The sequence below is a fragment of the Caloenas nicobarica genome, chromosome 2 (genome assembly GCF_036013445.1).
Source record: "Caloenas nicobarica isolate bCalNic1 chromosome 2, bCalNic1.hap1, whole genome shotgun sequence".
In the NCBI taxonomy this organism is placed as follows: Eukaryota; Metazoa; Chordata; class Aves; order Columbiformes; family Columbidae; genus Caloenas; species Caloenas nicobarica.
The window spans coordinates 4,630,428-4,657,890 of NC_088246.1; the positions used below are offsets into that span (position 1 = coordinate 4,630,428).

A 27,463-nucleotide genomic window follows, 5' to 3' on the forward strand; every position below is an offset into this window, starting at 1 on the left:
TTGAACACCAGTTTCCAGAGGTGTTACTGAAGGGTATTACTGGCGTCTACTCCCTAGACACATTATGCTATCAGTAAAAGTCCATAGGAAGTGAACCAAGAAGAGATTTTTGTGTTTTATGTGATGCATAGTATATTGATTAGAGGGTTATCTTGTGTTTAGAAGACCAGTCAGTGTTTAATCTGTCACTGAAATGCTTTGTCCTGCAGAAGATGTCCAGTTGGCAGAACTGCTGTTGAAGTGGATCCTCTTCCAGTTTGGTCAGTATGAACTACAGTCATTATGTTTGGTGGTTTTTTTTGTTTTGTTTGTATTTTTTCCTAATCAGGCTTTTATATGTGATTACTCCAGATCCTGAAGCCATCTTTAGCACACAGATGTGGTTATTTTTACTCCAGAACTAGATGGCACAGTCCATCTTGTCCTCTTCCACACCGGCATAAGTCCATATCTCTTACCATGCCACCTCCGGCCAATTTCCGTTTGCACCTCAAAAGGGAAGGAAAATGTAATTTTGTGGTCAAATACTGCTTGGGAGTAGACTGGTGAGAAATAGGAAAGACAGAAATAGTGGCTAGAGAATGGTAAAATTTAGACATCTCAGTCCAACTTAGTTCCTCTGGGCTCCGTTTGTAGCTGATGGAGAAAAGTAGGATTCTCCAGAGAACATTTCATCTGGCCTGTCATCCAGAGTGGCTAGCTCAGAGCTGGCTTCTCATATTGAAAAGAGTAAATGAACCCCACTCTTTCTTTCAAGAAATAAGGACATGCTTCATGTGAGTCCACATAAGTGTTCCTACTTAATGACTGTGGGCCCAACAATTGGAGTTTATTATTAGAGCTGCAACACAGTTATATAAAAGAAAAAAGTCCCACTTCCATTTTTAACCTGATTTCAATTTCTACCTGGTGACCCTCTATATGCCTTCTTCTGCTGAACTGAGAAGTGTATTAGCACTAAGTAATTTTCTCCCATCAAAGCAGTGACACTTTGATATCTTTATGAATAGTCAAGTCATCTCAGTCTTCTAAGAAATAAAAGAACTTGTGGTCTCTAGCACTCTAAAATGTTTTGTCCATCACTAGAATATTTTCTCAGCATTTTTTTATGTCTTCTCACTTTTTTTTTTAAATGTTCCTTTGAAAATTTATTCCAGCAATGATCTTACCAACGTTGCCTACACAATTAAACACATTCTCTCCACATTGTTTGGTCTTCCTCCGTTGCTAAGAAATGTAGTCTTATTTCCATCTGTTTCTCCAACCATATAATCTGCAGCAAGTTTCTTAATCAACACTCACCAATTTGTGGTTGAGAAATAATACTACTTCATTATTTAAGAAAGTGAGGCGAAAGTCATTAACAATCAGGACACATTTGCTTTCTGTGGTTTACCACTATGTATGCCATGCATTGGCATCTTCACAGAAACATACAGCGGGTCCAGACGAGCCAGTAAAGCCTGCTTTCATATCTGATTCTTATTAGAAATGTGCCTTTCCTGTAATTTAATAGGAAGGAAGTTTCTAAATTGAAGTGCTGTATGTCTGGAATGACAAACTGAATGTAAAGCTATGGTCTACAATTAGAAGAGATTAGGATTATTAATCGACTGATGAACAGGAGTGTCAACTCAACACACACATCATTAGAGCAGTCAAAAATTCATAGCCATAAACTCAACCAAAAGGCTAAGAAATGTTGACATATTTGAAGATATTTGTTTTCGTATTTCAGAAATTTCTGACAAAATTAAGTAAGTGTGGACCATGGCACAGATGTAGACAATTAAATACTGTTTGAAAGCTTACTTAGCCTTGGACTTTAGACTTTGAAAAGGGAGATTTAGTCAATACAGACCAGGGAGTCTAGAGAAGGTCAGTTATCTCTAACACAGACAACTGTACTTGGTCATTTGAATATTTCACTGACTGTGATGATTAGGGACAGGATTCACCTCCTAAACACACCTTTGACACTCTAGGGGATGCCCTGTGTGATGGTTTATATAAATCAGGAGACTCTTCCTTTTTAGGAGCTGCAGGTAGAAACCAGTAGAATATTAGTTTAGTCTGAAACCAAATCCCAGCCATACTTTAAAACAGCCATCTCAACTACCCTGTACTCAGAAAGAAGAGTGAAATTCCAGGGTCTCAACCCATTCTAAAATATGAAAGATAAACTGTTATGTTGCATATATAATTCATTTAAGATGTATTCTTATCACAACATCTAGACTACATAAATGGACTTGGATACTAGGCTAAGTGGAATGATTCCTGTTCCACCAACAGGAAAATTCTGATTTACATATCCTAAATGGAAAAACAGATTTATCAACATGAAGAAATATTGAGAAGCTTCATGAGCATATTAAAAATACTAAAAAATAATATTCCAGTATTGGGCAATCAGAATAAATTTTGATTCCTTCCAATTTAATCATAGACCTTTAGTAAATGGAAATCTACTTGCATCACTGCAGCAGCTTGTACTTTCAGGTCTGGACCTTGCATGCATTTTCCAAATCCCACTGTAGTACAGAAATGTGCAGAAAGGATAAAAAATGCATGATAGAATAGCAAGTTAGTAAAAGTGCATTTCTCCACTAGATGGCTTCATTCCCATGAAGATAATTTAAGTGAAATTCAACTTCATTGATTTCCATGTTTCTAGACAACCCAAAGAAACTAAAATATTTTATTATCCGCTTGCATGAAACTCATTGTTAGCTCCATATATCTGCCAGGGAAAGCAATGCTGTAAAGGATATAGGTCGCTTACCTCTTGGTTCAGGAAACAGTAGAGAACTGCTACAATAAACCCCTGGGGGTTAAAAAAAAAAAAAAAAAAGAGTGGTTAAAAGAGAAAAGTTGAGTGTTAGCACAGTTTGAAAAGCCACTTGCACTATCTGACTTTGTGATGGTACTGCGTATGTGAAGTAATAAGTATCATTATAAGTTGAAGCATTGTTATAAATTGAAAAATTCCTTATGTATCTTTGATAAAGCTGAACAACCAGACAATCAAATACTTAGTGGCGTTTCACCAAAGTAAATTCAGTAAGGTGAGATGAATTCACAAGAGCAGATGATATGGCAACTGAAGTTCTCTCATACTGTGCTTACAAAAGCATGGTCTATTCTACAGCCAAACATCTGTGAGCTAATTATTCACACAGTGTAGATCAGTAAGGAAACAGACTTCATAAGGGGATCCAGGTATGTAGCTCATACAGTTTTCCAGTCACCTTCTGTGTCGTTGCAGTACATCAGATGAGATCAAATTCTGGCCTATAGAATACTTTTGTTGAGATTCTGAACTGAGATAAACCCAGGAAAATCCTAGGAGGTCAATGGGTCTATGTGATCAGATACCAGCCAAACACCTCATGCTTTTATTCAGTTTGTTTATGCCTTACATTGTAAATTAACTCCATGAAAGGCCAGCTCCAGGTACAAAGGGTCAGGATTAAGGTGTACAGGATGTGTTGGACAGGACTGACACAATGGGTTGAATCTCAAGAGGACTAAACCAGCACAACTGCTGGATTTTCGGTGATGCTGGCTGAGAAATGATGCCGTGCAACCATTCAGAGGGAAATATGCTCCCTTGTAAAGTTTGGTAGGATTTCCAACAGCTGCTTCTTGTAGATTCTGAGATGCAGCAGAGGGAGAGGGAGGAAAGCAAAGGGCAGCTGGGTGTTGCCTTTCTCATAACTCACATGGCAAAACACCTGAAGGGTAAGTCAGAGCAGCCCCAGTAGATGTTCTAGTTGGCACCTGATATGTACATCAGTCACTGTTCCGTGTTTATATGCTTGCCTAGCTATTTACTCTTCGCCAAAGAATTTGAAAGGGGGCTGGACCTACGGCTTTGATTGCCCCTGGATAATTTAAGGTCAGCCTAAATCAGCTTGATCTTGTCAGTGAAGGTATGTGGCTTACCACTGGTAGCAAAGAAGATTTTCCATGTTTGGCTTTGACCCACCACCCAATTTACGCAGGCATCTGAAAGACTTGGCCTTGTATTGGCAAGATCTGCAAATACGACAGTCTAGCCTACATCAGATCAGATGTCGGTCACATCAGATAACACAACTCAGCAAAAAGCCATGAACTCTGTGAGGAGACACTATCTTCAGGATCAGATGATATTTTTTGTACAATACCAGTTGTTGTGTGGGCAGTAGATTAAATTAGAAAATCTTCTAAGAAGGAACTGAAGCCATTTTACCTGAAAAGATCCAATACAGAGCTCCAAGTAAAGACGAACCCCCAGGCTGGTATATTCTGGAAGAAAGTTGAAGACGATATAATGGGTTCCAAATAATGGAATTAGAAGCAGAGTTGACCTTGAGAGGCGTCTAGCATGGGATATTAGCAGAAGTAAGATAATATTATTTTCTTGAGTAAATACTAATGCATGCAATATGAAACAGTAATGAACTGAAGTTAAAAAGAGGATCTAAATATCTACATGTGAAGTTCATATCTCTTCTGAATTACAGTGTCGGGCAGAAAGCATAATAAGAAACTAGCTGGAAATAGATTTCTGATGCTCGTTGCCTTATTTGCAATACCATGTTCCTGGCAAAATCGTTTTCATGGGTTTTTTAGGGGTATTTTGACATTCTGTCTTTCTGATTGAGATTGGAGTTCAGGAAAACACAAAGGAGTAGAATATATTTTGCCCCGTGGGAGCAACTGAAAATTTGACATTCATTTGTAAGTAAATTCAGAGGAGGTAATATGCAGGCTTCCTTTATAGATCACATACAGAAAAAGACATCTATAGAGTAATTTATACTACCCTAAATCAGAGATGTAATGTAGATTCAATTAACGGTTTCCTAGTCTCTCCGTTGATTGTAACTGGAAGTTAGACATCTGAACTGATCCGAATACATCATGTTCAGATGGTCACTGTTAGGTGAGAAGAGTCTCATCCTTTGTCTAGTTTCCTTGGCAATGGGATAAAGTTGAGAATTTCTAAAATTTAATGCCAACCAAACTGAGCCTGTCTGTGACACCAGATATGTGCTTGTCCTTTTAGAAAAGATGAGACAAGTTTTTTATGAATAAAATTAATGATTTTGTTGTTGTTGTTATTGCATACACTACCTGTACTGAGAAGAGTTGTTGAAGTTGATTTGTCTAGGGTCTAGTTTTTTCAGCAAAATTCTGATGATGTTGATAAATAGGATAAAATTGACCTGTTCACAGTATTTTTTGGGGGGGAAAAAAAGAAAGGTTTACATTCACACGCAAAATTTTGCAAGGAAAATCTGTTTGGTTTTTTTGTTTGTTTGGTTGTTTTTTTTACTTCAGTTATTATGTAATTTCTGCAGTTTTGATGAGATCAATGTAAGATTATTAATGTCATTCCTGTTGGCAGCATTCAAAAATCTCAGTAGGTTGCATTCCTTCTTAAAGAAGTAGCTCAAGATGAAAACTTGAGAATTTGACTTTCTTAAGTAAACTATTTCATCAATAGCTTGTGTGATTCTTTTGGGGTTTTGTAGCACATATAATTTTGATTTCTTTTGAAATGACTATTGCACTAAATTCTGGCTAATATCTTTAGACATTATTAGTAGAATTCATCTGATGAAATATAGGTATCTAACTTGCAAATCAAATTTTCTACAATTTCAGTTCGGCACAGCTTTACGAAAGTCTGTGAACCCACTCAGTTTTCCACAGAGAGTTTCTTCCTACACATTTTTGTGTGTTTGTACACACCAGCTCTTCTTTAGGTAGAGGCTGAATGCTTAAATTTGCCTAAGAATTCCCATATTTTACCAGAAAGTCTAGTCTCATTTTATCCATCAGTGATCCCTTAAGTACATTCCAGCAGAAAATCATCACTGCAATCCCCTGAATCTCTTGACTTTAGATGTGGATGACAGATGAGCACTACTAGGAAGAAAAAAAATGGAGATAGAAGGAAATGTAACATTTTATTGAAACATGGCAAACTATGACCAGAATTGATTTTTCATTCACATTGTTTGCATATATATGCCTTATTTGTATGCATTTGTCCTCCAATTAAAATAGGCTTTTAATATGACCTTAAGGTCATCCATTAGTTGCTTTCTCAAACACTACTTGGGTTTAGTGGCATATGGGAGTAATAAAACATGATGATAATCTAAAGCTTATCAATTTATTCAATAAATGTCAGGCTCGAGAGCTATTATCATTATCATCACCTATGGACAGAAACCTATTGCCCTTGAAATTTTATATTATAATTCATGGCTGATTCTGGACACTTAGGCTAAAACTTTGGTTTTAAGTATTATAAGGATGGTTTAGCCACTCACTTGCTATTAATTTCAGACAAACTGACAGTTCTATAAAAGTTTTCATTTATTTAAAGGATATTTGCTTTGGGGAGGGGTAGTTCTCTACCTCTTTTTAGTTTGCATTGGACATAGGCAAGTTTACAGTAGAAATTCTGCCACTGCTCTTCCTTACTTCAAACAACATTTCAGCAAAACGTAACCAGATTTTGAGTTAAAATCTTTTTTCTTCTAATTAATGTTGTCAAATTCAGAAGTACCTACCCCAACAGAAATTATAATAGGTCCTTTGATTAGCCACCAGTAAGGAGAGCCTTGATTAATATCCCAGCATCTGAGAAAATAACAGTGTGCTTAGAAAAGGAGGTGTATGTAATCACTGCAATCAATTTAAAAATAGAACCCAAGAATACAGAATAATGGAGGAAACAATGACTTACGCTGTGTCTTCAAAGTAGAATTTTGCTAATATCCATATAAGGGTGAAAAGTGTAGGAAAACCTGTCAGAGAGTTAAACAGAAGCTGTGGCTGTCTAGTTTGATCAATTAATCCAAATCTTGTCCATTGAAACTCTGCTGTGATGATGTATATCACTCATTTTCAGAACTGGAATTATCCTTTGTGGCCTGTTCATGTAGCAGGAATTGCTTTACACTCACAGTATAAACCTTAGAATAAATCTCCTGATACCTGTGATGGAATGAAATACGTTGTGGCATCGCCTGTTTGGTGATTATGAATCAATGTGAAGATATAAAGGGACCCAGAAGCTGCTTTGCACATGATATATTAATAGTTCTGCCATGGAAGCCTGAACTTGTGAACTCTTACTAACATGAGCACAATTCACCGATGTGATCTCACCTAAAATTAGCAACTGCATGCAGATAGCACATTAAACCCCAGGTTTATGTAATAAGGGTGCTTCTTGCATGGCAAAATATTGGGGATTAGCATTTACCAAATCTTATAATAGTAACATAAAAACTTTATAAACACAGAACGTGATTCAGTCTAGCTTAAAGCTCCTTAAAAGGCACATGAAGTCTCCTTAAAACACAAAGTGATTCAGCTTGCTTAGTTGTCAGGCCTACCTTAACCTTTGGTGGCAATGTGCATGGATCACCTCCCTGAAATACCCAAAAATTCACCTGGGCAAGTGCATTCACCTGCCATGTAGGAATTCTTTGCTTTTTCCTTTATGTGGAAACTTGATGAGAACAGACAGTTTCTCATTTCTAAATCACCACAAAGTTCTGAACAATTAGGTTTATTGCAGACTACAACAAAAAGGGGTGGGGATGTTGCTGCCTCCTGCCTGCACTGTTATTTAGTTGACAGAGCTCGTTTATTCGCACAATTGCCCAATGCAAAAGGTGGGCTATAGCAATATCAGGACTACAAAAACGCCTGTTGTGACTCCAGGTGGATGCATTCTTAGAAGAAAACTGTGCAACAATATTCTGAATGTACAGGATCAGGGTACACCTAACTTTGATGTTTGTGATAGCCCCTTAGAGGCATTTGTGTTTTCAACGGGGAGAGGAAGGTTAAGTGGATTGGATCTCTCTCTTTAGGTTCCCAAATATACTTATTTTTCCACATGTTTCATAGGGACTTTAATGCCATACTTTAAAAAACAAAAACCAAACCAAACCAAACAAACAAAACCAAAAACAAACAAACAAACTCGTTTGCTCCTTACTAGTATGCATGTAAAAATAAAATCAAAGCTATGCGCAAGTTAGGCACTTCAATTAGGCAGATTAGATTCCACATCCAGTATTTCTAATGGGATGGATAAAGCCTGGTTTAGCATCTTGCTTTTGTTAATTTCATGTACACATTTCTTACTTACCCCAGCCAAAGAGAACAAGCCACCAAAAATATCTTCTTCCATGCGAAAGAGATGAGAGTAGTAGACAATTTAGGTAAAGAGCTTCTACTAGCAGCCACATGAAATTGGTCATCATGAAGTAGTGACAGAAAACAACTGAGATCTTGCATTCAGTCTAGGGAACAGGAAAGTCATAGTTTAGGCACTACTTGTGGATACATGTGTGTGATTTACAGAGGTAGTAGGTATCTGTAATTCTGACTGAGATCCACAACGAACAAGATCTCACAATTATATGCATGTTTAAAAGGAGAGCTTCAAATATAATATGGCTTTCTGATAAGTAAAACTTTAACCACCATAATACCTTGGAATCTCTAATGTATTTTACTTTATATCTTTATGTTAGAAACACAGCTCGGTCTCCCAAGCATGTGATTTACCCCACAAATGTAATGTCTTCTGTGTACCTTATATGAGTAAAGTCAAATGCTCCATAGCCCTTTGACAAAAGTTCAAGGACCGACTTTCCTGCTTAAGCTCAGTTTTAACTTTTTGTGTGGCAATGCAAAAGAACCATCCCATAAACCTCTGTTTGAAAACCATTGCCATGTTGCCAATATTTGTGGCTGCATCAAAGTGAAGTTGATTGCCTAATACCTTGCATGTCTTGTGGTTTACGAATCAGAGCTTCCAGTCAAAACAAGAAATCCAGCATTTCCAGAATAAACATCGTTTAAAGGCTGTGTTTAAAAGCTCAGAGGTCGTCAATTTTAGTCTTCGGATTATAGAAGCGTAACAGTGTAATGATACTACCTTTTTCTATGACAAAGTCTATATCTGATTTAGAATACTAGATCATGAATTGATGCATTGAGAATGTAGAAGGGCATGAGGTACACACTTACGGAGGTAAAACATACTGAGTAAAAGAATTGTATAGTTTTCATTACCATGTTAGGAGGGAAAAAAAAAATTAGTAGTAAAAAAGAGCCATGAAAAGTGAAACCATCTATAGATGGTATGCAAAAACATCAAGTACCACAGTATCCTGCTTTTCATGTGCTTACTGTAGAGAAGCTGCAATGATCAATGTCTTCCTCTTGGAAAAGTACAGCATCCTTAATGAAAATGGCAATGGCTTTTAAGATAAAAGTAAAAAAGAGCTGTACATGGATATAATTTCTAGGACAGCGAAGCCTCCTGGAAGAAAAGAAGAGAGGTCCTTCTGAGGTTATTAACTGACTTGTGCTGGCAGTAATTGAAATACGCAATAAGCCCTTGCTTCATTTCAGGTACGTCCAGGCACTAACAGAAAGAACATTTGCATGTACCGAGCTCTCCCTGCAGGCAGGCAGAGATAAAAACCTTCCTCATGTCAAGCAGTTCACCCACAGTTTACACCTTAATGTTGTTCCTTGTTAGGTGGTGCCCTGGTGATATTTCTGGTCTGCCAAATTTCAGGAATCTTAGTTTTAGTTTCTGTTAACGATACCTAAGCCAGGCTTTTGGTTGACATTATTTCTGAAGGAAACCTGCATTTGAGGAATTATATTTACCGATAGAATCTTGACTATGGCTAAATCACGACCAGGAACAAGCATGCAGAGATATCCTGGACTAACTAGACAGTTTTCTCAATGAACAGGGTAACAATTCTTAGGAAGATTTTCTATACCCAGTGCTGTGACTGAGTTAAATTGCATTAAACCCCTGTGTAGACAGCATTATCCAGAATTAAAGAATTCTTCCTTTGTTTACCCAAGTTACTCTTATGAATTAAATGAATTCAGATATGAGCTTAAAACAACTGGGCACGTCTACTTTAAATTCTCAGTTAATTCAGGTTAATTTTTGACTTTTGGAGGAGTTACACCACTTCAACTTTATGTTTTCATTTGGAGCTGAAGATTTTAGCTAATAAGAAAAAAGTTCCATTAAAAGCTGAATTCCACCCAGATCAAATAATCTCAGGGTCACCTAATCTTAAAGCTTACTTGGAGCGTGCAGAATTTTATTACTGAAGCTCACATGCCAACCCCATTGTTAACTATAACTTTTTCCTCCCTATTTCTAAATCTTGTTATGTTCATGATGTCCATTGTTTCTCTTTCCCCTTATTTGGGCTGGTTTGTTTTCCTGAGGTCAGAGTGGATATATCTGTTGACTTCCAGACATGAGCTAAGAACCAGCAGAGGTCAAGACACTTTCCCCAGAGAAACCTGATTCTCACAGAATAATAGTCTATTCTAGAATAATACTATTATTCTATACTGTTCTATACTATTCTATATTAAATATAAAATACTATATTCTAGAATAAATAAGTTCCATTAAAAGCTGAATTCTACCCGGATCAAATAATCTCAGGGTCACTTAATCTTAAAGTTTACTTAGAGTGTGCAGAATTTTATTACTGAAACTCACATGCCAACCCCATTGTTAATTATAACTTTTTCCTTCCTATTGCTAAGTCTCGTTATGTCCATGATGTCCATGGAATAATACTCTATTCTTTTTCATCTTACAGAAATACAAGAAATAAACAAAGATTAATAAAATAAATCCTACATAGCAGCAAACATCAAACCGATATTGTATGAGAAAATAAACAATCAGATTTACTCTAGATACTCTAAATTATACCTGAAAATGCCTAATAACTGGATAGGTTAGTAGGAAAGAAATTTTACCAAATGTAGGTAAATTCAGAGCCTAAGTTTCAAAGCATGTCTTTAGTTGTAAATATTTCAATAGTAATATAGGCAGTGCCATAGGAACACCGATTCAGTATCTAGTTCTTTTTTTATAGTCTTCTTATCAGTATAAAATTCAGTGAAGCCTTAAAAGGCAAGCATATATAGTTTATAAAAGCTTATCTTCATTCCAGCTAAGGCAAGTGAATTTATCTATCGGTTATTTGGCATTAAAGTGAGTTGCTGAGTTTTGCCAATAGACATCTGGAGTTTATTTCTCAATTCTGATTTTTCTTATGCCTGGCTCTCTCTGATCACTTTTGATTTCCAGACTTAATTTAATATTATTAAACCAATATGCCAAGAATTTTTTATTTTTATTCTTCTGAATTTCTATCTATATTGCTTTGTTGTATCTAAAGTTGTCTTATACAGTCTAAGATACTACAGTCTGTTAAAAGAATAAAGGTCAGATGATAAATTTACATACCTGAATGCAATAAGAACTGTGACAGCAACAATGAGAGAGGTGATGGATACACTGTACCCTACAGTGTAGATGATCTTTATAGTAGAAAAGTAGGATTGCTATAAAAGAAGATAATTATTTCTCACATAACTTGCAGCCAAATGACAGCTGTTTTACTGATTCTGTCAGTTTCGCTTTGTTTAGTGATTCCAATCTGTTCACATCTCTGACTGCCTTTTTTCCCCCTTTTAGTCCCACAGCAAAATTTGTCTGAAATCACTCAAGTTTATTTTGTGAAGTCCCATTCTATAGCTACGTGGTTACAGCCCAGTCTGATAAAGAAACATGGATTGATCAGGATGGCTTCAAGCTCATTCATAAAACCATAAAAAAAGACTAGCTAGTCTTCCACTAAGGCATTGTAAAAACTCTTACACGTTTTTATAGGAACTGCATTTTACACCATGTTTTCTCCACATCAGTAGCAGGACAATCCTGCTGGCAGCCGGTTGCATGATGAATACAGAATTCTGTCAGCCTTTCCTTATGTTTCTCCCCTTCACTCTGCTTCCTTGCTTACGATTTTGTTATCTATTCTTCCTTTCCATTTTTATTGTGTTATGTTTGTTCTAGTTGGTGTCGTTTTTTCTTTTTCCCCCCTTTTTTTTTTTTTTTTCTTTTTTTGCGGCCAAACTCAACTGTTACTCAGTCATAATATCAATAAAAATCCATTTCAATTTAAATGATACCTCTATCAGACATGATCTATGAGTGAGGATGACTTCAACTATCACACATGGAAGCAGAAAATAGCATGAATAAGCTCCAGGCTGCAAATCTTTCCTTTCAATCTAACACAGTCTGTCTCTTGGGTCCCATTTCAATGTTTTTATATCCTAAAATCTATGCAGCTCTGCAGTGCATTGACACAGTTCTCAGTAAGGAAGGGCAGATAATTGTCTTGAGCCTTAAGTATAACTAAAAGAATTATAGGGCAGACATTGGGTAGGATTCATTTTCATTTTTTTTAGGTGCCTAAAAATCAGCTGCCTAAATATGAGCAGATGGGTCTATGGTAAAACGAGCAGTGTGAGAGGGTGGCCACAGGACTGTACTGTTTCATTTTTAACACAATTGTGTTTCTTCTTATTCTTTTCCTTTTTCTAGCTAATGAAGGTAAATAAGCACCCCCAGAAGACAATTCAACTCATGGTAAGATGAGACCTTATCACTTTCTACGAGCAAGAAAAGAGATCTACCACAACACCTGCCTTAACAAGAGCAGGTCCATAGGTCTGGTTTAGTAGAGCAAAACCTTTGGTGCTGAGGACCCTACATCCATGTTGTGTGCATTTCTTTCTAGCCACAGTCTGATCCCATGGGCTGAAATTTTATTATTGGTCAGACCGTACTAGGTGCACCCTGCATTTGTCTCCTGGATTAGTTTCATCCATAGGAAGCTGGATCATCCTTTGTGAGAATGCGCCTCAGTGTAAAAGTGGGGATAACCAAGAGATTTCCTTGAAAGCTCACACCTGATCCTGACCAAAGCACTAATATAGATCCACCATGTACAAATTAACTTAGATTTTTTTCTCTCTCTCTTTTTTTTTTTTTTTTTTTTTTTTCCTGTGATTAGTGAAGTGAAATGATACGGAAACCATGCATATTGGCCTTTTCTGTCGTGGATGAACTCTAAATTGTATACGACAAGGGTATCACACTCATTTTCACTAGGGGCCGCATCAGCCTACTGACTCCTTTTATACTGTCCTAAAATCACCTTCAGCCCTTTGAAGGCAAGTGCGAGGCTGATGTGGCCCCCGGTGAGAATGAGTTTGACACCCCTGGTATATAATTACCCACGTACCTGATGATGCACAGTTCCAGCCAGAGCTCACGGAAGTCCCTCAGAGCTACAAAGATAGCCAGCAAGTCTGGAAGGCACCACTCCATAAGAAATCCATCAAAGCTGTGCTAGGCTAATCTTAGTTAACAACCTCCACTTTCAAATCAGAGATGAAAAACACAGAAAATAATAAGAACCTTAAGTGGACGAACCTACAGCTGAATAGCTTACCTTGAGATAAAATGTGGGTTACTACTAAAGTCCATAGAGTCATTTAAGATTTTTTTGGTACCAGAAATGTAAGGAAGAAATAAAAGAAGGAAAGAAAGAGAAGAGTTGCATTTCAGTGTTTATTTATTGAGAGCAACAGGTAGTGTGGCTTAGAGACCAGAAAGGAAGTTTGAGTTAAACAGTGTGATAATAGTCAGTACAAAAAATAAAGGGAAGAAAAGAGAAATCTCCACATGATGATATAAATTAAATTCTCTCCAGCAAGCTGAATGGATGTCATCAACTACACTATAAATGTTATTTTCGTTCTCTCTATAGTAGACAAAAAAGCATGCTATTCACCTGATTTGTACAAATAAAGAAAAAAGTGCAGTGTTTAACCTGTATAGGGGAAGGGTAGAGATCTAGAGTTAGACTAGACAACTAATTTTTAATCACTTAAGGTGATTTCTACCTCCTTTCTATCAGTTTTCACTTAGTGGAGATTTCTTCAAATTCAGGATTGTGATATTTTTCATTAAAATATGCTATAGTATTCTAACTTGCTTCTTCTGTCTGGAACGGGAGTTACAAGAAGCTAAACACACATGTACAATATGTTTGTACCTTTATTAAGAAGAGATCAAGCACTATATTTTCCCTGTACATATAACCTCTAAATATCACCAATTGTGCAAATCTAGCTGAAGAAATATGTCAAATTCTGATCTGCATTACAGAGATGTAGATTTTGAAACATTTTTTCTTTTTATTTCTTTGTTCAATAATATATTTTCTGCTTGGCAGGACGAGAAACCAGAAACCCCTCTTGTCCTTAGATATCGCTGGGTTTGCAATGCATGCTGTACTGATGCTGTGATGCCACAAAATCATCCTGCTGAGTGATATTATTGAAATGTCTTAATTAATATTTTATTAATATTTTGCAATATATATCTAGCTGTTACATCTGTGAGCAATTTTCACAGAACTGCATGATTGTATGGAATTTGCAGCTGGCTTTATTTTTATTATACTCTTATACCTGAATAATAAAACATCCTTAGTAAGACTCCAAATAAGTGGCTAGAGTAATATTTGAATTGCATTCCATACTTGGTAAGAAATTTTAGCTTCCTTCCCCAGTGGTCTGCAGGAATAGAAAGGAATCCTACAACGTCAGCACACGATTCACATATATTTATTTAATTAAACTTACTTCTTCAAGCGGAATTTCATCTTCTACTGGACAAGCAATGTGGTAGGGAGGGAATGAGTCAGACCAGCCTTTCTTTGTGCAGTTCCTTTTTACTATTCCAGCTGAAACAGGAACAATATTTTTTTTTTTTTTTTTTTGATGAAGAGCTGCGTAACACAGAAAATAAAAATCTCAGGAGATCTCTTCCTGGTATGAAGGTTATACCGGGAGGAGAGGATCATCTCCATTAACATCTCACAGAGCTGATAGGACATTTTGCAGGTGTACATTCAAGTAGTCAGTTACAAATTTTTTCACTTTATCAGGAGACAAACAATGGGAAGAAGGGAGAGAACCGAGGTGACAGAGGTAGAGGTGGAAAGGACTAAAGAAGAAATAGTATCAGGGAAAAGAAAGTCCATTGAAGAAGATTGGGAAGCACTGCTCCATCAGACTTCTGCCTCATTCAACACTCACCCCTCTAATGTATCCCTTCTTGCTCCCACCTTTCTTGGAGCTTATTCTTTCCTTGCAGATCAGAGACTGGAATAAGCAGTTTTTTCTATGAGGATAGCATGTTTTCATAAAAAAGATTTGAGTCAGATGAAGGATAAGTAAAAGAATCCTGGGGCAGGAAATTAATCTGGAGAGATGAAAGGGATTTTCCTTATCCTTCATTTATAACTAGCATGTGTTGGGTGAGGCAGAGGTTGGGCTTTGCAGTTTCTTTTTCTTGTTGAACTGCCAAATCTAGGTCTTTCCTGGAAGATCGTTTCCTCTTTATGGGCTTGCAGTTTTTTCCTAGCCACATTCACCCAGAAAGTAAGCAGCCACAAAGGCATTATTTAGCACAGTCTTGCATTTGACCCAATACATATGCTTCTTCAATGACAAAATTCTGCTTTGTATCTCCAGCCTTGGTCTTACAGAAGAATCACATTATTAATTCCTCCACCTTTTATTTCATCCCACACTAATCAAAGCATAAATCTCATAAAGCCCCATGCTGAAGTTCTGATCTAGACAACTCCCATAAAAGCTCTGTAGAAAACTCACGCAACAAGCTAATCCCAAAGCCTATAGAAAACAATGGGAATACTCTACCGATTTCAGTGTTTTTTGGCTCAAGGGCTAATCACAGACTGTGGGATTATGTCCAGTTATGGATGATGCTTAAAATATGAGAAGAACTGCTAAGCTCCTTCAGATCCTTCTGAAATCTTTGCAGTAATGCTCTGATCCAAACAGAGCAGGAACTTAAAATGTTCTGTCTTCACTCCCCATTTTTAGAAATGTTCTTGCATGGCATCCAACACAACGTTAAGAGAACAACCATGATAGTACATCACCTGGCTCCTTCATGAAGTGAGAGAGGATGTTTGGGCATGGTAAGGCAAGGGTGTCTCCAGCATCTGCCTCTGGCCAGCACAGTAATTTGTCCCAAGTTCTCTTGCAAGCTCAGACAGAAAGTTAAATATATTTTTAAGTGTAGTTATATTTGAGCAACATAAAAAATAATAAAAATCCTTTAAAGCTTTGGCCATCTACCCTTTACATATCTTATAAAAATAGTTGAGCGGCGATTTTCATTCTACAGTGAGAAAAAAACACCTCCACAGGACTATTTAATCCACTTTATTTAGACCCCCTGCGTTAGACTGGGGTGGGTTTTCAGACATAACGCAGTAAACGAAAATGTATTGTGGAAATAGGAAGAACAGTGATGCTGGAGGAAAGGCCAGATTACAGTACTTGTCAAGGGATTACTCTGTTTTTAAAGACCAATACACCCTCACACAACAACCGTGATGTCATGAATAGGACAAGGACACAAGTATTCATTCAGATAGATTGACTGTCCATATTCGAATGTGAAAAAAATATGTTGAAAAAAATAATTGAAAGGAATGGGAGTAGATGGAAAAAGAGCTGACCAGAGAATAGGGATGTGGAACAATAAGTAAAACAGTCATGCATGCACATTGGCAGAATGGCCGTGCGCTGATTTTGTGAGGGTGTTGCTTCTCTGTCAGACCTGCTTACCTGGTCGTGTTGCATTTCCATGCTTTTCTGAGTCCTCCAGACATTCAGCTTCCTTCTCCTTCAGCTCTGTCATAAAATCACATTCTGGGTGGACATTCCCAGCAACCTACGGGGGAAGAGTTTTAGGAGATTAGTAAGAAGATGTTGGATAGGATCTCAGGAGACATTAAGTCCAGACCCACTTTTCAACTAACAAGGCCGTGTTAAGGACACTGAGCACTACCTTAGGGTTTAGTAGTCTCTTCACAAATTGCAATGCTTTTGGCAGAGGAACTTAGATGAGCTCTATCAAGGGCAGTTGAGCTGTACCATTTTATATCAGAGCAAATCCTTAAGCAGTAGAGCTCTTGGAGGAAAGTTTGTAAGATTTCTCTGGCTATGTTCATAATGAAATACCTCTTTGCTAGGGCCCGGGCTTGAATGCAGCACTCATTTGCACCATGAATTTAACTCCTGCTAAATCTGGGCCCAGGGGGACAGATTGCACTTGGATGAGCTCCTTTTCTTTAGAGTGAAGGTCCCAGCATTACAGGGCATGCTGCAGAGCACACCTGCTTCTCAGCATAAACATGCCCCTGACATCCTCCAAATAAACAACATCTCGAAACCACACACAATTACTGCAAAATTGTCTTTTGAATGAGCTCTTCACTCCAGAAGGAATGAATCTGTTCTCTCCCTCCTGCCATCTGCCTTTCTTTACACAGGGTGGGAGGCAAAATTCCTTTCTTTGGAAAAAAAAAAAACAAACCTGTGTACCAAAGTGTTTGTTTGGTATACTGGTGTAGAGAAAAAAATTGGCACCTAACGTTTTAATAGCAGGAGCCTTTTGTTTGCTTTAGTCCTTATTTAGACTTGTGCCTACACAGACACCACAGGAGAATTAGAAGGGATCCTCGGTGCCTGGACCACCAAAGCACAAATTCTGCAGCAGGCTGTTACGCACTACACCTGCTGTGGGTGTACACCCTGTGCAGAAGTACATACGTCTATTTTTCATGAAGAATGCAATATGTGCCTTATTCAACTGTACCCATTGTCCCCAGTCCCACAAAGCCAGTTGTCATCAGAGACGCTCTCTTCTTAGCTCTACACCCTGGCCACTGGTGCCAGTGTGCTCTCTATGTGTGAATATGGATATAAAGACATAGATATACACAACAGAAAATAAACTCAGGATGAGATTTGAGTGGGGAACAGGTGGCTGGCATATGGCTCAGATTTATTCCATCCAGGGAAGATTAATATTCAGGTGATCTGGAAAATAAATAGCTGGCTTTCAGTTCATTCAGAGGGCAGATTATATTGGTTTCAATAAGCCAGTGTTTCCCTTCCATGCTACTGTCTATGTCTCGTGTTGGTCTGTGAAGCATTTGTATTGCATATTAGCCAACAAAGTGAAGGTCTCAGGCTGCTGGCAAATGCTGGATTCATTGCACAGCCTTTGCTCTTCTAGGGTTTGGAGCCTGGCAGTTGACAATGCCATTCGTCCACAAGTAAGCCCTTCAAGGAGATAGTGTGCTTCCCATTTACTTCACTGCTAGGAGGATGTGATTTTCCTGCCAAACTGACAAACAGCAGTGTCATGGATCAGTTTAAGGCATCAATGAAAAGGAGGTCCCCATACTCAAGACTGAATGAAGTTTGGTGTATGTGAGATGAAGGTAACCATGAATGGATGGAGCAGAGGCCAGCCATTGCCTTAGCCTCAGGAGGTAGAGATCTGATGCACAGGATGCCTCAGAGACATCAGCCCCAACCAGTAAATACAGGTAGTCTAGGGAGCCCCTAAGAACTCCACTAAGATATGCAATGGTAAGCAGGATGACAGAAAATTGGCATCTGTCATGAACATCTTTGCTCACTTGATGTCTCTTCTCATGCCCACATATATTCTTCCCCCTTATACTCTTCCCCCTTGTACTCCCCCTTATACTGGCCAACGAAACTCGTCTATGCGGAAAAGCTCACTACCCATCATATTTGGCAGCTCTTGCAAAAAGTATCTTTATTAGTCAGTAGAAAAAAAACAGTCAACCCATTGACTGTAAAACTATTTTACAACATTCTCTTGGTTTGGTGAACTGTGCCCAGAAAAACCTCAGTAGGCAGGAAATGTACCCATTTCTACAGTACTGAATTATTTCTCCTGGCAAAAAAATGACTAGATTTTGCCTGTGAAAACTCTCGTTGCTCATTAAAATGTTCATGGCAAGAAAAAAAAAGCTTGTTTGGCTTATTCACCAGTCCAGGAAGTCTTGTCTTTTTTCTTTCTAAGTCTCCAGACTCATGAGAACACTTTACCACATGTATCTGAAATAAAAAGGTGAGGCTGATCAAGCACCATGTATTTAAATTGTTACCTCTTCCTTCAAGAAGACCTGACTTTAAGAGTTGCTCTCACAGTCTATACTCAAGTCATCACTAACCACTGCTTGAATAAACACTGAGTGCAAGATCTGCTATGACAGAAACTCAGGTAAAATAAACTCAAAAGATTTATTCCACTCCCAGGCTGTATTCTAGATATATTCATCCCCATAGAGCATTTAACTACATCTAGCAGACCTTTATATGTTCCAAACAGCTCTGAATACTTTTCCCAAACAAGATGTAGAATCAGGTTCCAAACTACCCTGAAAACATCTATAGACTTACTTGTTTAATCCCATTTTCTACCTGCTTCCCTTCTGCCCACTTCTGGAAGCATCAGATAATGGGATAGAGTTATGCGTCATTCTTTACAGTACAAATTAATGTCTGTGTGCATGATTCAGCTCTGTTTGGTGTCTACATCTTACAGAGACATCATTATCTGATCTAGACATCTTAGGTTCCTTTCATGAAGATAACAGAGTGAAGCTAGCATTTTTATGCATAGATCAGCTGAATTATTTAATACATTTACTTTTAGATGGAATGAGCTATGGTTTAGATTCAATTCACTAGGATTCCTCTGACTATTAAATCCATGGTTACTTTCTAAATTTGGTCTTCAGCACTGAGTTAGATGAAAACCACTTACTTCAGCTGACATTATGCAGGCTTGTGCATAGATCATTACAGCAGTGCTATTTTGCTTGGTAGCTCAGCTGATAATAAGCATTTCTGGTTTGTAGGATCTCTATAGAAATGAAGTTCCATAAAATCTTTTAGTTTGCCAATCTCATAATTCAATTGTTTTAGGATCCTTCCTACAGAAACTCCCTCTGTAGCTCACAGGCCACAGAATCAGAGAATGGTTGAGGCTAGCAGGAACCTCTGGGGATCATCTAATGAAACTTCCCTGCTCAACACAGGGTCAAGCAGAGCAGGTTGCTCAGGGCTACGTCCAGTTGGGTTTTGGATATCAACAAGGATAGGAAATCCACAACCTCTCTGGGCAACTTCTTCCAGTGTTGGGCTGCCCTCACAGTAAAAAGTGTTTTCTTGTGTTTAAATGGAATTTTCTGTATTTCATTTTGTACCCATTGCCTCTTGTCTTTTCAGTACATACCACTGCCAGAGGACCATTCAAATTGCCTAGGAGTTGAGCTGTCCTCAGGAGAGATGCCTCTCCCAATGGACTGAAGGGAAAGTCCTGGATAGCTGCCATCGTACTTAAGGGTCTTCAACAAAATGTTAAATATTATGATGAATGAATGTGAGCCCTTCCACCACAGTCAGCCTTATTGTGTTGAGTACATGAGGCAAAACAGATATCTGAACTTGGCTCGTTTCTTTTTCTGAATTCTGGTAATTAGCAGAAGAAACATGAAGCAGAGGTTCTAGCACTTTTCATGGTCACTTACATCCATGAAGATGGACAGATATAAACTAGCACTTCCCTGAGAGCCGCTTAACATACAGTAGGTGAGGTCTGCAGGCATGCCTATTCTGTAGACTTTGCTCAGCAGCTACAACCATTTCACAGAGCTGAGCAGAACATATCTGTCTCCTGTTAAAACTGTGCTGTCACCAGCTGAATTGCTCATCTTTTTAGGAGTCTATTGGTTCAAATGTTCATGTTCAGTGCAGAAAACCTACATTCAATTCCCTGCCAAAGCTGAGAAATTTCAAGCTTTTGTTTCCCATTTTTTGAGGGAACCAGTATCCCAATAAGGCTTGATTAGGAAGAAGGTTCCTAATCATGTAGGTGGTGGGGTGGCTTCTGGCTGGCAAGATCCTGCCCTGACAGTCAGATTATCACTTGTAGAAAAAACATAGCTTTGAAAAAGTATAACTGCTTTTCTTGTGGTCATTTTTGCACCCCATTCAGAGTTAACACAAGGAAACAGGTATTTCCCCAATATTCTTCTTAGAAGGGCAAAAATTATAGAAATTGTGCAATAGGAGCCAAAATAGAAAATATTTTTGAGAAAATCATAGCTAATATTTCAGACTGTCCTGCTGAATAACTACATATGAAAATCTTATTGTTGATGAGGAAAACTAAACTACAAATGAAATAAACATTGCTATGTTCCAAATAGAATATGCATTTGTAATTGCTATATCCATCAATTAATTTATTAAATCGAGCTGCAGGTTAGCACAACCACTGAAAATCAAGCAAATCTTTTTCCTTGTCAGAGGGCCCCTGCTGGAAGTCTTGTTAATGTGATGTAAATAAATAACATTAAAACAAGCGAACAAACAAAAAACCAAAAAAAAAATTAAAAAACCCCTCTTCCAGATCAGGCTTCAAAGAGGAACATGAAATGCACACACAAGAAAGTAAAATTCTCTTTTTAAATTATTCTCAATGCTGATTGAATGATGCTTTACCTCTGTTTTTTCTCATGTACATCACAATGAGTCAATATTTGCATTCTTTTCACATTACAGCAGGCACCATACAAACAATGACAGTAAAAAATCTCAGTTTATGGAAGCTGATAGTCAGCCTCTCAAGCATTTAAAACCTCTCCAAAAGTTGAGTTCAGCTCTTCTAGGGAAAGCATGATGTCAAGTTACACCAATAGTGAAAACAGATGGCTGTTTTCCTGCCATTTTCTACTCAAATAAGAGTTGTTTATCTATCCTCTATTATAATAGAATACGTAGTACATAAGGAGATTTTTATTATACATTATACACAGAAACTTGGTTTTAATCACTGCATAGTCATATTGTAACCAATGCAAATTTATAGAAGAAAGTGCTATTTTTCTTGGGTAAATTGAACAGGTTCTTACAGAGACTTTCAGTAATAGTTTAAGTATTAGCACTGGATGTTGATATTCTACTTATGAGCAATCATGCTTATCCGCTTCCACTACAGGCAAGTGGAGGTTGTCACATATATGATGCAAAGGAAACCATAGCTTCACATCAGCATAAAGTCTTTTCAGTCATTACACAGTGTTTTATTTCTCTTGGCCCACAAAAACCAAGCTGCTGTGCCATCCATTAAATGCTGCATCAGAGAAGAGATTCCCAGGGAAGAGGAAAGGATAGGGCAGAAGTATCACAAAAAGAAGATGCTGAAAATGTAATTACTCTCAAAAGCAAATCCCCCACTTTTCACAGACCTTTCCTGATATCCGTGTGATCCTGAACGCTGGTTTACTAATCATTGTCCAAAGGAAAATATCAGCAAAAGCTCTAGGCTTTTTGATATATTTATATATTTCTAATTCTGCCATAAGTATCCTCTCTGGTTTGACTCATTTGTTACATGTAGCATTTCAGCTGTTCACATGTTAAATAACATTAATGCTACCAACAAGGCAAATGAAATTCTAATTAAACACACTGTGTAATCTGAAATTTAATCTATCGAACCTCAGCTGCTCTGATGTAACAGCTCTCCTCCAGTTCCTTCTTCTTTGCCAGTATCTTTTAAAACCTACACACAAAAAAGGGGAGGTTCTGCCAATTATGTTGTTTCTCCTTAGTAAGTGTGTGGTAAGAAAGCAGTGAAAGGCACTGTTATATAGATCCTAAAGTGTGTATCTCTTCTGCTGCTGTTCACACTTTTCATACAGTCTTGCCATGTTTAACTAGAATCCAAAGCAAATAAAGAGACCCATGTGAAAAGCAGAGCTGTATCTGACCATCTGCTTCAAGAAGAAAATAGACAGTTATTGAAAAACAATGAAGTAAAAGCTTTTTTTCATGCAATTACTTACAAGCACTGCCAGACTCAGGATGTACAGAGCACAGTGGCGTAAAGCTCTAGAATTCATGTTCCAAAGCGAGAGTCAGACTTCACTTCTTTAGCCCTTCTTAGCATCTTTTATCTGCTTTTTGACTTCCCTTTCTCCTGGCAGTTGCTGATTTGAAGTATTTATGTTTTTGCACAGAAATGACGTAACAGTACAGTGAAGTGGGAAATAAATATTAACAACTCTCTAAGCTGTATTTAACCTGCTTCACACCTTTTGGACTTTGCTGAATGCTCAAAGACTGAACTGGGTGAATTGAGTGATTGATCCCAAGATTATGGGAATCCTGGCAAGACCCCTGTTTCTTTCTTTGCAATACAAAAAGATTTTAGGAGGCATGGACAGCTCTAAATGTTGCTAATCCTGTATTAAGACAACATGGCTGGCATAAGAGAAAACCTCTCCTAACGTTAATGCCAATTTATTCTAACCAAACACATTACATGGTGTGGCTTCAGTGTATCTGCATGTGGGTGTGTTTGTAAGGAGTATAATGAGCATGGTACTATATTTTAAAATACAGGATCAAAAACTACTCATAGGCATGTGAACATAAATTCTGCTGGGTATCTGTTGGACGTTGATTTGAAGGCAAAATTCACAAGGAACTCTTGTCTCTTTGCTTCAGACTTGTGAAAGTTTGGTGTCTAAATCTGAACTAGTAAACTTCTTTAGTCAAAATATAGAAATGTGTATACTCAGCTCATTTATCTCTTCCTAACCTTTAAGACAGGCCAGATGAGTCCCACTCCAGAAATACCCAGTCTCAGAGTTAAATGTCTAATGTCTAGATGTTGTAAGGTCAGCTATACCCCAACCATGCTGTGCATATATGAAAGCTTGTCTGTCAATGTATACTATCTTGAAGGACTTCCAATTCCATATCAACATTAACTGAAGGTTAACATTGCAAAATCAGAGACGCAAGATATAAAAATACCTTTAAAATATTGTTCTCCACTCTTCTACGCTCCTATTATGCCATTCTTCAAAATCAGTTCCTAACCCCAGCTCCCATCTTCCCACAATAGTCCACCCTACAACCCTGTTTTCACCTCTGACACTGTTTTTTGTCCATCTTCCCTGCTCATCTGTTTTTCAGTTATATCAAATGTCTTCTTATTGCTTGTCTACACATATTGGGTATAGGCATGCTAAGACCTTGGAAAGGAGCTTCCCAGCTCCTGGAATCACCACAGCTACAAGGAACTAAAGTTGTACCCCTGCAGGTCTCAACTACATTTTGAAACGTCTGCGGAGATGAAGCCTTCAGGGCTTGACTGTAGGTTGGATCTGCAAGGGAACCGAGTGTGTGTAATGCCAGAAGGGGTCTTTGGAGAGCTGAAGTTGGCAAGCTTTCCTTTCAGTGTGTACATAAGGATCTATTTCATTTTTCCCCAAAGCCTTTAGCTTGCCTAAATTAGGCAAGCTTTCACAGGGCTGTCTAAACCAAACCAAACCAAAACACCAAACCAAACCAAACCAAACAAATTAGGACTGTTTTCCTGCCAGTTTTCAACATCTAGCTCCATAATGTGAAGGTCTAGACTACATAAACGAACACTTCTAAGTGAATTTATCATGGGTAAATTCTCATATTTTTCCTAATCTCATTTCAGAAGCTACAGAATCTCCAGAACTGGTAGGTTTCCCTGCAGAGGTATAGCATGGAAAAATTTCAGCTCATAGTTTTAAATTTACTTTTTCAGCTGGCAAAGTTATCAAAAAAGCTGGTAAGAGAACTTAAAACTACATAGTCTTAATTCACTATACTATATGCCTTCAAAATAATATCTGGAAACAGTATTCAGTTCTTAGCAGTGATTTGTGGATTATTTCATATTACTATTTGAGGAGGTAGACAAAATGAATATTTGCACTATTCGAAGTTCTTTCAGTAGTAAGACTACAACAGAGAGTTTCAGCTGTCTTACAAATATTTAATATTGTTATATTCCTTGAAAATCTTATGAAACCATAGTGCCTGCTGCATCACAAGCTCCTGCCAGCAGAGGCTGTGTTACAGCACTCGGACATATTCCCTCTTCTTTCCTTCCGAAAGAGATTCCAGATTAAAGAAAAATCTGTGGCTGAGCATCTTTCATGTTTCCTGTAACCTATCAGTGCTATTGAGGTTAATAGTTTTTAGGGAATCCCCCAAATGGCCTACAAATCATGCACTTTTCAGCCATTTCAACTTGTGTTTGAAAAAGAATCATGAACAGTCTTATTTCAAAAGAGTAACACTTCATGTTTCGTAGGGATGCATTTTTTTGGTCTGTGGATTAGAAAAATATGTTGCCTATGAGTAAGCTTTTGGTGTACGTATTCGAATTTTCCATTTCAGCCACCCTATCTGAACCGTTATATGTGTTTATTCAGTGCTGTTGAAGTCATGCCTATAAAAAAACACAGAAGGCATCACTTACCACTTTTTAACACACCAGAGCATGCAAGGAGCCCTATGTAAGACATTTGAAAAGTCTTTCATTTTTCAGGGAGAGTGAGCATTGGTATAGCGGGGTCTCATGCTGAAATCCATCATATATGAACTCTGATGACCATGGGTCGTTTTGGAAAACCTGTGTCTTCTGTATTTTCAGCCTTATTCTGCCAATCTGCAGCACAGACATTCCATTAAAATTAGTTCCTTTCTACTGTCTCTGTTCTGTGCAAATTCCCAGCTGTTTGTGGTTAAGGAAAACATGTCTAAAAGAAAATAATGTGCTTATGGGTCTTTTTATTTTTTTTTTCCCTTAAAACTCCCTATTTTTTCATTTAAACAAAAAAAGTTTTCTCAGTAACTTACGGAACTTTGAGCTTCTTAGTTTCACCATAAAAGCACATCCGAAGAACCAGCAATTCCAGAGGCACAAAGTTATCACTTCCTACCAGCTCTATGCAAGTTTTTCAGTCTCAAAAACCACCACCCCTGCAAGTCCACTCCCACACTTCTCCCGAGCAGAGGAAAGCATTTGATGGATCAGTAATTACTACATCTCTCCACTCATCACCTCCATGATCAACACGCTCCCTGTTGCATGTGGCTCCTCTGCCAAGCTGTCTTTCATGGTGGCAGCTTGATTTTAGGGCTGCAGAGCTGCAGAGGAGGGATTGAATATGCAGAGGAGGAAATGTGCTTCTCCCCACGGGTTCTCCGAAGGTGAAAGTCTGACATTTTCAGAGCGCTCTCAAGGATTCTCTTGCTGCTTTTGCAGAGCAGTTTTAGCTTGTGCTACTAACTCACTTAGCTCGTAAGACAGTGTCTGATTTCACAACAGCTTGTTGCCTCCTCCCAGCCTCAACAGCCCTGTTTCTGTACTCCTTACACATAGAGAAGCAACTCCAAACTTATCTAAAACTCTTGGTTTTTTGGGTTTTTTTTCCTGCCACTTTTTCTCTTTCTGCAAGATCCCCCTTGTAGCTACAAGGACATTTACACAGATAATAATCTTATACAGTTGGAACATGACTATTTATTTTATTTTATTTAAACCATTTTTGAAAATATCTATGGAAAGCTGCATTTTTTGGACCCAATTATTCTGATTTGGTTGCTGGACGTTACGATAAACTGAATAAGAACAAAAAAGAACCCAAAAAGTAAAAAAACAAAGCTAGATGGCCTCACTGAACAGAGTAGTTGGATTTCCTCTGGCAACAAGAGCAAGGCTGTAATTATTTTGGACTACCTTTGACCTCTCTTAATAGCCTTGAGATCTCAGTGCTCATATACAAATGATTTGCCTTAGGCAAGACTCAGGTTCATCTCTCCTTTTACCTTAACCACCATACTGCTGCAGTTATTTATAAACAGATGAGTATAAACTGTCTTCACCACCAACATTCATGGCTGGATACTGTCTGACTTCTAGAGCACAAGGTGCTGCTGGGTAGTGGTGGTTGGGCTAAATTTTACCCATGGTATGGAACATTAACCAGCACAATACAGTCCAAAATTTATGAGAACATTTCCACAGCAATTAGGAATATCTAGTTGTCTTGTGATGGTGCAAAGCTGGAGGAAACCTTAATACTATAAATGAATATTTCGGTCTTACTATTTACCTAAAAAGGCCAATCACAAAAACTTATTTTATTGACATAAAAAATGCCCAGGGATCTTCCAAAGTTAAAAGTAAACAATTTGGGTTAAATAGTTAAGGCTTCTGAGATGACATTGCTACAGCTTCATATTTGCCAAGAGTCATGCCCAGAAAAAAGCATTAGAATTCAACATTGAAAAAAGTTGGCATTATGTTTTGAACTTGTTAATCCAATCAGCAGGGTCAAAAGTGAAAATGGACTCGGGACTGCTCCCGTGGTCTACCAAGGTCAAACCCATGGGCAGACGTTGTCATGATGGAGTTTGTTATACTGAAGGCAATTCTGCTATGGAATAATGGCGAATTTCAGTCTCTACTGTTGTCTCCCAGAGGTTCTTATTGCCATGACAATTCTTTAAAACTATCAAAATTTAGAGGAAAGGTGTAGGAGGGGAGGAGGGAGGAAGGCTGGGTCTAAGTCATTCAACCACAGCTCCAAGAATAGGCAAATTTGTTGTGCAGACGTGACAGAAAAATGTTTAGCTTCTGAAGCAAAAAGGAATGTTTGAAACAGGGCAACTTTATACAATCCAGAGCTTTGAAAAGTTTTATAAATGGGACCTTGAATTATCATTTGCATACTGAAAATCAAAA

General features: G+C 37.9%; 1 protein-coding gene across 1 annotated transcript; it reads right to left on the reverse strand.

Moving 5' to 3' along the window:
* Positions 1-366: 366 nt before the first annotated feature.
* GHRHR (growth hormone releasing hormone receptor) lies at positions 367-22,784 on the reverse strand. Its single transcript, XM_065629822.1, has 13 exons — positions 22,728-22,784; positions 16,615-16,720; positions 15,921-16,028; positions 14,593-14,693; positions 11,336-11,433; positions 9,220-9,352; positions 8,171-8,324; positions 6,752-6,812; positions 6,576-6,645; positions 5,125-5,216; positions 4,238-4,367; positions 2,786-2,827; positions 367-489 (listed from the first exon to the last, which is right to left on the reverse strand). Exons 1-13 carry the CDS (start codon positions 22,782-22,784, stop codon positions 367-369), a joined length of 1,275 nt encoding a protein of 424 aa, XP_065485894.1.
* Between the last annotated feature and the right edge of the window lie 4,679 nt (positions 22,785-27,463).